We start from the raw sequence: 12,188 nt of genomic DNA on the forward strand, positions 1-12,188 counted from the left end.
TTACATGAAGCGGTTTCAAGAAAAACTGTTGGGTTGCTATCAAAATCATTTATAAAATACTAATTCCTCAATTTTTAACAATTTTTTCTGTAAACAACAACCTTAATACTGCTTCAAAATTATTTGACCACAACCAGCATAAGAATTTTCTGTTAAAATCTGTGTTTGCAAAACAACTTTTAAGTAGTAAATCAAATTAATCCAGTTGGAGGAAAATACTTAAAGGAGCACCATTAAAATACAGATACAAAATACATGTAAGCTGATAGCTTTGACAGTACCTGTTCGTTTAACTGCTTGGGAAGCACAGTAGATATTCAGTATGGCAATGATGTCATCATCACTGGTTTGTCCAAATATGTCATTAGGCCAGTGACATCTGAATAAAAAGAATGTTTATGTACTTTAATGTAGCTTACTCATATTCACATAAATATCTATTGAATATATTACTGTACTAAATAGAGCCTTTATAATATTTAGGGACAGAGAGAAACACATGTTGTCAGGCTTTCTAGTTTTGTTTAAACTACATTCAAAGATATGTATGATTGCTTCAGAGCAAAAACAAAATTCCACTTTTTGAAGAAACCATAAAAAATTTAAAATGTGCACTTAATCTTTAAAGTGTATAAGCTCCTTCAAAAAAAGATATAAAATTGTGGTTGTATAAAAATCTGTTAAACTACTTTGACGCCACTGCCTACCTGAATGACCTCAGGAGTTGGACAGCCTTCACAAACTGGAGCCCATTCACATACTCCAGCAGACTGAGTACAGCCTCGCCCTTGGTCAGGATCTTACTGGAGTCAGTGTTGATCGGTGACACCTGGCCATTCTCCACCTCCAGCAGGGCGTGGGAGACCTCCTCCCTCACCGACGACACCTGTAGGGACATGTCCGCTATCTGTGGGGCGGGCACAATACATTGGTTATTACATTGATACAGGGAACATGCAATCACCAATACTGTACACAGGGAAATATATGCCCTCGTTATATTTTCTCCCCTTTGCCTTCGTTTTTGAGCAGGGGAATTTCAAAGTCTTATATTATTTCTCTTTTTAAACAAAACTTTGTCTGGGTGAACTGGTAGAGAATGGAGGCCAGATATATAGTGATTAAACTGTATAGATTTCATAACTTACCTGTGGAGATGTGGTGACAGAGCGAAATGTGTCCATCAGTTTGACAAAGTTCTCAAAAAGGGACACCAGCTGAAAGATCACTCGGTACATTTTGGTGCATAGATCCAGTTTCTACAAAAAAAATGTCACATTACAGAAATACAAACATTAGATCAATTCCCAAAATTCCATGGATGAGTAAACTCCATAGACTAAAGGGTTTTCGTTCAAAACTGTACATTGTTGCTCATTTTATTCTTAAATACTTAGGGAGAATCAATTCTAAAAAGAAAGCCCCTGTCCATTATGGAGATCTGACCTGGTCAGTGCTACAGACTGCTGTTCCTTGCCCACCATCTCCCAGGGATTCCTGCTTGATGGACGACTTAATCACCTCCAAACTCTAGAAAGAAAAATAGGAGAAATGTCAATATCTATATGTCCATTTCTGGTTCAGCATTTTTCTGTTCAGTCACTTCTAGAAGACCTAAAATTTGTTAGCAAAGCAAATTTATCATAAAAGACTTGCAGAGGTTGCTGTAAGCCAACTTTCAATACCGTCCAAGAAAATTTTCTATGGTTTAAGGGAATCTCCAAGTTGCAAATATTTCTTATTGCCGACCAGTTTATAGATATCTTAATTTGTTTTAAGAAATTTCAACATTGACCTAATTTGACAAAATTCTGTTGTCATGAACCATTTAATCACTAGAGAATCCTGGAATAAGGTTGTAGTAAATAAAATTCCGTTGACAGAATCCACCCATATCTCCCAAAACTCTGATTACCTGCTCCGCCAGGTCCTTCCTCATACAGTAGGTCTCGTAATACTCCTGGATCTCCAGCACACTGAACTTGTGCTTCTCCACCGTCCTGCTGCCTGTCAACTAAGCCAGCAATTCAACGGTTAAACAGTTACAGGCAATTAGCTCTGTGAACATGTGCACATGTGAAGGGATGTACAAGTAAGTCATATAAGAATCATTTGTTAAAATCACTATAAGACAATTCGTAGTTATCGTTACTCACTGTGTCTGTATCAACATAGAAGAAAGGACACTCCATGTGGAGGAATATCATGTCCATTATCTGTCGTTAGACTCGTTAAGGATTACACAAAATAATATTACTTAAGAAATCAGATTCTTAAAGACTGGACGTGAAAAAAACAAATTTAATGCAAAAAAAATTAATGAGCTTTCTTTTTTTTCTTCTTCTGATTAGCATTTTCATGAAATAGAACATTGTGAGCCAAGCTTGTTTACCAGTATGTATTACATGTATCCCGATCATATTAATTTCTATTTGAGTTAAAAGACAAAGAGTAACCCTAAAGTATGGTACTACTAGCACTTAATTGAAGTTTGTTTACAGTATATTTTCAGGTTTTGATTTATTTCACAATTTCCTAAGGATATTGAACTGTGTAGCCATGTGCTTCAGCGATTCTGTCTTGGAGATGTAGTAACACGCCTCTTTTGTCATGGTGTCCAGTCGTCTCCGTAATTCCTAAAAATAAAATTAAAGTTAAAACAAAGACATATAGTGTATAAATCAATCTAATTTAATCAAGTGTTTTAGAGTCCCAATGAAAAAAAAAATCTTCACATTAATATGCATCAATTTTTGTGCATTGTTGTCATATTTTCTTCTTTATAGAACATTTAATTACATAGATCTGCTCCACAAAAAAAATAGAAGAAAAATTGGTGCTCAACGAAAACTTATGAAACCACAGTAATTTCATATAGTGCACAGTTAAAAAAAAAAACCATTTCCAAGTGTTAAAGGATGACAAAAAACATACTCTGTAAAGCCTGGGGAAGATTTGTGAGGTCTTGACAGTGAGAACGGCGGATGACTCGGACATAACATTGGCTATGTGTGCCTTCCACACATCTTCCACCTCGTCGTTCTGTAGCGTCATAAACACGAACGTCTCCTTGTCCTGGACGAAGCTCGGGGACGCCGCATTAGAACCGCTCTCCACCAGATCAGTGTCACTCTCACTCTCCTCACTCTGGAGACTGTGGCTGTCAAAATAGACAACAATCAATAAGTAACAGTACATACATTTATGAAACTTATCTTTTCATTGATCAAAAGAACAAATAACATGAAAATACAAGTCATGTATATGTATAATTTTGAAACAATTAGGCCAAGTTCTTTTATCAACAACTTCTGATTTTGTTGCATTTGATAAATGTGATGAGACATAAGGCGTACGTTGAGGTTGTGTCTGGGCTATCGGGGCGGTCCTTGTCCAGGCTGGGGTTTTGTAATACTATGGTGGTCCCTCCCGGCAGACTGGCCGACAGTCCGTCCTCTTCATTACCCTCCGACTGTAAGACAAGCTCATTACAGCAAACTATTTGTACATCATTCTTATGCAGTTCCAGAATTTTACAAAATTCAAATGCTGTTTACTCTTAATAACACAGTAAAACAGGCTTAATGCAGAGAGAACCAGAAAAGACCAATTTTGATTCATTATAGAATCAATTTATTATAGCCTTTAGCTTAAGATGAGTTTTAATACTATTGAGAATGCAACTATTTTTAACGCAAGCATGTATTCATTATAAGTGTATTCACTGTAAATATATTTATACTATGAAACTGTATATATACTGTATATACATTTATACTATGAAAAGGAATATAATCATCTGTTTGGTAACAGAAACCCTGACTGAGCTAAGCCTACTCTCCTATCAGTGTAGTCGTTAGGGACATTACCTCCTCGTCCGACATCCTGGTCTCCTTCAGGCTGATGCTGTCGCTGGGGGAGACCGCTTTTTCTGAGGCGGACAGGTCCAGCATTTTGAGGTCAGGTACACTACCGTACGCCCGTGTGGGTATGTGCTCTCTCTCCGGTGTTGTGATGGGGTAGGGCTTGATGGTGTCCAAGGAAGAGTAGTAGTCATTGTCCTACAAATACAGTGTTTGTAGTACTTAGTACTTAGTACTTAGTACAAATACAGTGTTTGTAGTACTTAAGGACAATAAACAAGTTATTTTTTGACATTCGGACAAGAAAAAAAATTGGATAAAAATGAAGTGAAATTCGTGAATAAAAGTTGCTTCTACAATAATGCATTCCTATGTGTAAAATTAACTAAACTAAACTTAACATCTTTAGATATTTGACATAAGGATTTGAGGTTTAAGTTAAATAAATTTTTCGTTGATATGATCGTTGAGCAATTGAACAAAATCTCATCCTCTAACTCAAGAAAAACTTCATTTTTACAGTAAAATATTAAATACTAATGAGTACAAGTTGCAAGATTACTTAAAGTTTTCCTTGAAAAAGCATGAAAGATCTCAGCTTACAAGATTTAGAATAAGTGCACATTCACTATTCATTGAAACAGGTATATATTGCAAAACCAATTATCCCAAAGGAAAAATATTTATGCTATGCTTGTAAATCATTAGTCGAAAATGAAAAACATTTTGTACTTCACTGTCTTGTGTATGACAATCTTCGATTTCATAATTGTCTATGTATCTACTTGGATAAATGTTTTATGCAGAGTAAACAGTTCCAAGGACTATGAAGTATTGTATAAAACTGTCTTGCATGTTGTAGCCTTTATGTTATAATTTTCCTTTGTCTGTCATTTGATTTCATTTTGTCAGTATGCCAACATGGTGATGTCAATAAACCACTGATTGATTGATTGAAAATTATTGCAATTGATGTAAATCCATTTCCTCTTAGATATTATATCTTGTTAAATTTATTCTTAGTACTATTGTTCAGAAATAAAAGCTCAGAATGAATTGCACACAAACCTCCGAATCCTCTTCGTTGAGGAAGTCGAATCCTTTGATGGTCAGGTTGATGTCATTCACATTGGGTTCATTCATGATGTCACCTGTCAATTAGAAAGACATGCTTCAATATTAGAATATGAAATTTTTTGTTTACTTTATTTCACTCAATTCTTTAGAAAAAGACAACTAGTTTTTCCAATTTTTTATATTTTGCATTGAATTAAAAATTGAATTTATGAATAACAGGTGATTAGCAAGGATAGTGTATTTTGCTGCCTTAAGAACTTCATTACTGGCTTCATATTCTGAGAATGAAAGTAATTGGGTTTAATGTTTACTGTTTAATGCAATCAATCATTATATATCAATTCACTAATTTAAAAAATAATATAATTGGTAACAAATTGAGACACAAAATTGGAAGATGTTGCCCTATCACATCACACTAACTTGCTAGCATTATTTATTTAATGAATGTGCATAAGTCAACTCACTTGATCCACCATCTGCAGTGGAAGTCTCTTCTCCACTTGAAGCAACACTTTGCTGGTGATCCAATGTGTCACTTGATTGGCTGAATATGACCTAAAACACACATTGAAAAATTTTGTACAAGTGTAAACAAGGGAAAATAAATATGCAAAATCTTTACCAAATCAGAAATTTAAAGGAAATCAATTACCAATGTGAAAGTTACAAGAACATATTTAATATATTTATTAGTTATTTTTTCTTAATAATATACATGTAGGAGTACATAAAAGATATAGACCCATTCCTTTCTTGTTTAATGACAGAAACTTTGTAATTACCCTGAATTTCTGATTATACTGATCGTAGTAAGTGATGACAAGTTGTTGCTTGTTCCTTTTAAACACAGTTATGAATATGTACAGTATGTTGTGAATGTGAGGGATGCAAAGACTAGACAATAAGCAGAAATCTTGTCCACAACTGAGAGGATGCCGAATGTATAATCAACAAAAACCAAGCATGCACTGAACGGAACCTTGCATACAAAGACTTGTGACGCAAAATGGATGGCGAAGATTATATATATATTTAAGTTGTATGACACTGGAAAAACAGGCTAGTAATCGAGAATTAAAATTCATGTCAGTTTAAGAATAAAGTTATAATTGATCATATATTTAAGAAGTTAGTCTATGTATATGCCTTTTTAAAAGAAGACTTAATAAAACAGAGGCATAACACATCAATAGATGAATGTAAGTAGGTCATGCGGTCAATGACGTTACCAGCCTGGTTTCCCTGCGTCGGTGCCGCAGTCCGAAGGCCTCTCTTACCTTGTTAATTACAGTGTCCTACAGGAGGCAATGTTAGTAAACAAACACTTTATCATTTCTACAACTCATATCTTTGGTGCTAATTCACAAACAATACCAACAAAGTCATCAACTTGCTTTTCAAGAGAAAATGGGGTTTCATTTCAACATGCAGTCTTAAGTTGTGACATGCCTAAATCTCAAGTTTTCAAAACTGATAAAATACTGTTTTCCATCTTTATATAAAAATATAAAACATCATCATGTACTCGGGTATAGATTGCAATCCATATAGAAGACAGGCGCATGATACACTGTAAGCTGCAGTCAAAAGTTTATTGGACTAAGCAGCTTAAGAAGAGACTACAAAGCTCAAACACTGCAAGCAGTCACTGCCATTCTCTATGCAAGGACTGTTGGGTGTAAGTATGGTTACAATCAGAGCTGTCCTCTAATCTTAACCTGCTTCTTGTATTGAGAATTCTGAGAGGAACTTTTTTGAAGCAGAGTAAGTCATTAACTTGTTACTGATTTGCATCTGTGCTTCCAACTTACTTGGCTTTTCAAAATCTGGAATTTGTACTGGAGCTTACAATTTATTTCAGTAGTTTTTATGGGAACTTTTAATTGATTTGTGATTTTCTACTGAGTGCTCAAACTGTCTAACTGCTTTTGAGATAAATGTTTGCTAATGTTACACGTACAAGCATAATTTTTCCTGTGGAATATTCACTCTCACTACACTAAATTGTCTTTGAGTTACTGATACAATAACAATTTGGGAACATGCCATGACACGATGTTGTGAGATGACCCCTAAATGAAACGTCAGTACTCACTGAAGGGCTCTTGGGAAGACGCTTCTGACCATAACATGTCAGCAGTTCAGCCAGGCGCTCACGAACTCGGGGCTATAAAACATAATTAAAACAATGAAAAAGGTTTTTTTTTGGAACCAATGCCTTATACAAAATAGGTTGAAACACTGAATGCAAAATGATATTGTTGGAATATCAAGGATTTTATGATAACACCTCAACACAAATTCACTTCCTCAGATCCCCCCCCCCCCTTTTACAAAGGAATCAACAAAATAACATCCCTATGAACTGTTAATCTTTGACAATCAATAAACACTGGCCCCATAATTTCAAACAATCATTTCACAATAACTAAACAATGCCATTAGAATACACTGTAAGACTCCATACTTGTGAGCTCTGGGGCTTTCTCCAGCAGGACTCCCCATCTCCAGGGCCTTTCCTTGCGGGGGAGGTTGGCACTTCCTGTGTGACAGGCTGTACATTCACGGGACCATGAATATCTCTGTTGACGAAATTACTTCCAACAATGGGCACTGTCTTCATGTCCACGGCAAAATCCAGAGTACGGCCTAAAATCAGAATACAGGTGTTTTAATAAGATAAGTGTTCTGAGGTCGGGAGTGGATTCTGCAGTACAGTTTACTTTGTGGGACTGACCTGGTAACTCCTTTTTGGTGAGGAACATCTCTGCCTCGGCGAATGAGGTGTGTGTGGAGGGGGGGTTATAGTTGTGGGTGGCGGTGGTGGTGGTAGACAGAGGGGCTGCTGCGAGTGTGGAGGATCGGGTCACTGCCAGTTTGAGGATCTTTAAGGCCTCCTTATGGTGGGAACCCTGATAATGGTATTAAAATAATATGAAATAGTATTTAAGCAAGTACATGCAGTGCTTCAAAAGTCTTTTGTCTATTAACAGGTTGTTTTTACTGGTAAATATGTTGCAGAATTTTTCTTTTTTAAATTGTTTTTATTAGTGTGGAATTTAAACAATATGTTTTAATTCCAACAAATTATCAAAAATCCCAGTTATACATGTATATACAAAGAATGTTGTATTGCAAGATCATCTTTAGAGCTGTATTTGGGGGCTGAGTAGGTTACCTCCACATGTTTGCTGATGACATGAATAAGCTCGGAGTTGAGGACAGAGGAGGAGGGAGAGCTGATGTCGATGTAGTGAACCATACAGTGTAAGATCTGGAACACGGACGACTGATAGCTGTTCGGTCCCTTCTCCAATACCTACAAGTTACAACAAAACAAACTTACAGATTATTCAAAGCAAAGCTTACCGGTAAACACATACATGTAGACTTATATAGATTTGCTATAGCAAATTCTCCTTTAATAAAGCACTGATCAGAATTAAAATAATAAAACCTAAAAATATAAACAGCCCCCCCCCCCCCCCCCCCCCAAAAAAAAATAATCACAAAATAATTATAAATTTTCAAATTGCTCAACTGAACCTTATGTTTATCATTTGAATGATCAGTAGTGAGTGTTGACCTACCTCCACCAGGAAGCTGATCATACTGAGGCTGGCCGTCGCGTACACGTCCAGTACGTACTTCACCACACACTTGGTCCACTGGAAGCTGTCCTTACCGAACGTTCCGCGACTGTACAGTGACATCACTGTGCCAAGATTGTTCAAGCGCTCAGACTTCTGGGAACATATCTATAAAGGGAAAAGGGAGTCTAACTCATCAGAACCATACATAGTCCATATACAAAGGCTTAGCAAGACTGAACAACAGAGAAGCATTTAAGTCTTCATACAGTTACAGAGGTATTGGAGATCAAGTGTAGCAGTGGAATTATAGAGATGGCTATTTACCTGAACAATATGGTCTGCAGCATCCCTGCACCTCTGACTTGGATTTTCGTAGTTTTGGACGAGAACTGGCAATAAAGCTATCACATTGATTGGGAAGCCTGAAAATAGTAATTTCAATTTAAATGTAACTGAAAACATTGCATACATAAGGCTTTCATCATTTGCATTGGGAAAAAACATAAATGTTCAAGCACTTGTACATGGATCTATACATAAAATGCTGTGAGATGTACAATTACAAAATAATTTTATATACAGGTAATAATACATTTTGTTGCTTACCCAAATTTTCTGTGGGGTCCACTACAGGGGCAGTAATACTGATGGTTAATCTGGACAGCAAGGACCAGACTGCTTCCATGGTAACAGACGAGGTAAACCCCTAAGAGACACATTATCGTAGTGTACTTTTAAATTGTCATCAATATTCAACATTCTATAATTATTGAAAATATCACTTAACTTCAATAATTTAAATTCTTTTATTTTGAAAATTTCTCTTTTTAATCAAGCATGGAAACTTTAAAAAATAATCATTTCTTATCAAATTCTATTGGGAATTATATCTTAATACTAATCTTTACACAAGCCAGATTCTACCTTCAGCAGGAGAGCTTGTACTCCAGGGAAGTTGGCCCACTTAATTTGTTGTTGGATCTTCTCTAGTCTCTCACGACATTCCGTCCTCTCCGGCTGAATGTGCTGAAGGATCTACGATTCACAGTGACCAATGTTAATTATAAATTGGTACTAATGAGGCTACCAACACACTAACCATAACGAAATTGGATCACAATAAAAGTACATGCATGTTTGTAATGATCAGAATGGAAATAATCTGGATAATTTATGATTTCACCTACTCGTTTTAGGAGTTGTACAGCCAGCAGAAACTCATACTCATAATCAGACTCGAGCACAGACACAGCGATCCAGAACATCTGAGCCACTATTGTCAGTTTGTCCTCGGAGCTGCTCTGATCGGCATTTTTGAGAGACTGAGCGCTGCGAGAGCGCGGGATGTTGGACCGGAGTCTGTCAATGTCCGTACTGGCTCGAAATCGAAGATCCACTGCAGATGACAGAAACAAACATAAATTTCTGACAATACCAACGGAACAGAGACAAAAGATGTGCATGGACAGTGTTCAAAATTAGAATTCACAAACAGAAAAAAGTACCCCATATTAGTCAGATTCACACAAATTTTTATTACATGTAAAAAGTGAACAGTTAAAGAGATTTTTACCTACATGTACAATTATTTGCAAGAGTAATTAATAATAAGCCCACGTCTGTGAGTTGTTAATGGATTACTAACAGTGAGTAGATCTGTGAGGGGGACCTGTCACAGAGTAACTCGTGCTTCGTGCGTGATGGGGGATAGCTTGTCGGGGGGCCATCAGTGACCCCTTTCTACCCTCTGTGTACTCCTTAGCTAAGTTAGGGGTGGACATGAATATCTCCCTCATGTAGTCCATGGGACGCATCTCTATGTCCAGATTGTCTACTGCAGCTTCCAGTGTCAGAATGATCTCAGTCACATAGCCCTGAAAAATAACAATATATGTAACGATAAATCATTTCATTGTTCAAAATGTCTTGATATTCAATGCCGATTTTGATTTTAAACTTTGAATGCCATCTGTATCGTGCTACGTGCATCGGCTGTTTGTTGTACAAAGTCATGAAGTTTCAAATTATTTATAGGCACATGTATGTTCATAACAATTTTTCAATTATGTTTAATCCTCCATACTGCATGTTATTTTGATCTCTGAATAGGTCTCTGATGCAGCATGTATGTTTACATTTACTTTGCCATTTGATATCATACAATGCCATATAAAGTTGACAGACCTGCATGTCTTCCCCTTGCTCTGCTACTGTCTCCACCAAACGAGACAAGATGTCTGACAACATCTGAGTGGTCGGTCGGATGTGGAGAGCCCTTAATACCTGTATAATTCACACAATATTAATGAGCAATGTAAAAAGATTACCCTAAACTTTCACTCTACTAAATCAACTATTCTCATACGTTTCTTTTATAACCACTTTTTTTATTTCTGTTCATTACCTGGAATGACCTCCCGGCATAATGCCTGGATGAGCAGGACAAAGCAAGCTGTAGCGCCACATGGGACCACCTCTGCTCCACAAGGGCAATGGGAGATAACTCTTTAAAGCACTTTACAACACATTTCAAAAAGAATTCCAGCTTGTATGCACTTTGGGTTTTCAGGGTTCGTGGTGTAATGTCTTCACAACTCCAGAGTGGCCTTCCTCGTCTGAACAAAAAAATTAATTTCTGATCAATCAGAATACAATCAAGAATCTAATAAATATTTGTTTTCAACTGTCTCCAATTTTACCTTGTCTCCATGAATTCCAAAATGGCTTTCACAATATCTTCCACTGTGTTGAGAGAATCTGGGTCACTGAGTTGCTCTGTTGCTACAGCAACATCAGGGATTAGGGTCTGGTTGCTGTCTTTGCTCTCCACACTAATGGTGGATCTAGAGATCGGATCCTCAGTGCTGCTCTCTGAAAATAACAGTTCAATATTACATTACAGAAATATTAAATACATTTCATCTGTTGAAAAATAATCAAAAGTGCTTGCCTGTTTCTAAATGTTATTGTGATTCCATCATTTTCATTGAGAACCAATTTTTCGTAGTTTTCATTGTTAACCAGATTCACAAAATCAGATGTTCAACAACGTAAGAAATATGACCACAATTTGTATTAGTACAGCCAATGTCAATGAATTTACTTTCAGTGCACCGTTAAAATTGTGCAATTTACAAATCCATAAAAACTGATGCCCAAACATGAATGAAACCACAGTATGAAATTTACCAAAGGCCCCTGGCCCTTCCCTGTCCTCTGCGATGAGTTTGAGGGTATCCGAAATATTACTCCGGTACTCCAGCAGCATCCTAGCAATGTTCTGACCTTCTTGTGTAGAAGCCAGGAGGATTAGGTTCTCCAGTAGCTTCTTACAGTGTTCATACACCATGGCCCGTGTGTGGTCCAACCCTGAAATCAACATCTCAACTATCAACACTATTTGTCCATTGGTTGAGCACATACTAAAGCCCTAAAAATATTCCTTCATATAGTTTTTACACAAGTTTTTAAAATCTTCATTGTGCAGAATAGGAAATTTATATTTTTACCTAAGAATATGATGTGGAGCATCAGTGGGAGATGAGCTGACCAATCAATCTCTAAACCGTCCAATACCAGATCTGACAGGAACATCACCGCAATGTTACTCCTACAGGGAGAGAGAACATGCAGTACAACTTTAATTAAACTG

General features: G+C 36.7%; 1 protein-coding gene across 1 annotated transcript in view; it reads right to left on the minus strand.

Moving 5' to 3' along the window:
- LOC128192278 (protein furry homolog-like) overlaps positions 1-12,188 on the minus strand; it is a 45,739-nt gene that overhangs the window by 1,310 nt on the left and 32,241 nt on the right. The window contains exons 35-62 of the mRNA XM_052864855.1: positions 12,046-12,146; positions 11,726-11,905; positions 11,236-11,407; positions 10,941-11,151; positions 10,721-10,819; positions 10,182-10,410; positions 9,724-9,932; positions 9,461-9,571; positions 9,143-9,242; positions 8,861-8,958; positions 8,534-8,701; positions 8,122-8,262; positions 7,681-7,855; positions 7,411-7,592; positions 7,039-7,110; positions 6,221-6,238; positions 5,408-5,498; positions 4,932-5,014; positions 3,870-4,061; positions 3,357-3,472; positions 2,935-3,160; positions 2,546-2,636; positions 2,157-2,221; positions 1,916-2,014; positions 1,447-1,530; positions 1,149-1,259; positions 708-907; positions 282-379 (exon numbers count right to left, since the gene is read on the minus strand). Of these exons, the coding sequence (XP_052720815.1) occupies positions 282-379; positions 708-907; positions 1,149-1,259; positions 1,447-1,530; positions 1,916-2,014; positions 2,157-2,221; positions 2,546-2,636; positions 2,935-3,160; positions 3,357-3,472; positions 3,870-4,061; positions 4,932-5,014; positions 5,408-5,498; positions 6,221-6,238; positions 7,039-7,110; positions 7,411-7,592; positions 7,681-7,855; positions 8,122-8,262; positions 8,534-8,701; positions 8,861-8,958; positions 9,143-9,242; positions 9,461-9,571; positions 9,724-9,932; positions 10,182-10,410; positions 10,721-10,819; positions 10,941-11,151; positions 11,236-11,407; positions 11,726-11,905; positions 12,046-12,146 (3,722 nt within the window). The remainder of the gene's footprint in view (positions 1-281; positions 380-707; positions 908-1,148; positions 1,260-1,446; positions 1,531-1,915; positions 2,015-2,156; positions 2,222-2,545; positions 2,637-2,934; positions 3,161-3,356; positions 3,473-3,869; positions 4,062-4,931; positions 5,015-5,407; positions 5,499-6,220; positions 6,239-7,038; positions 7,111-7,410; positions 7,593-7,680; positions 7,856-8,121; positions 8,263-8,533; positions 8,702-8,860; positions 8,959-9,142; positions 9,243-9,460; positions 9,572-9,723; positions 9,933-10,181; positions 10,411-10,720; positions 10,820-10,940; positions 11,152-11,235; positions 11,408-11,725; positions 11,906-12,045; positions 12,147-12,188) is intronic.

This window comes from Crassostrea angulata, chromosome 7, assembly GCF_025612915.1.
Source record: "Crassostrea angulata isolate pt1a10 chromosome 7, ASM2561291v2, whole genome shotgun sequence".
Lineage (NCBI taxonomy): Eukaryota > Metazoa > Mollusca > Bivalvia > Ostreida > Ostreidae > Magallana > Magallana angulata.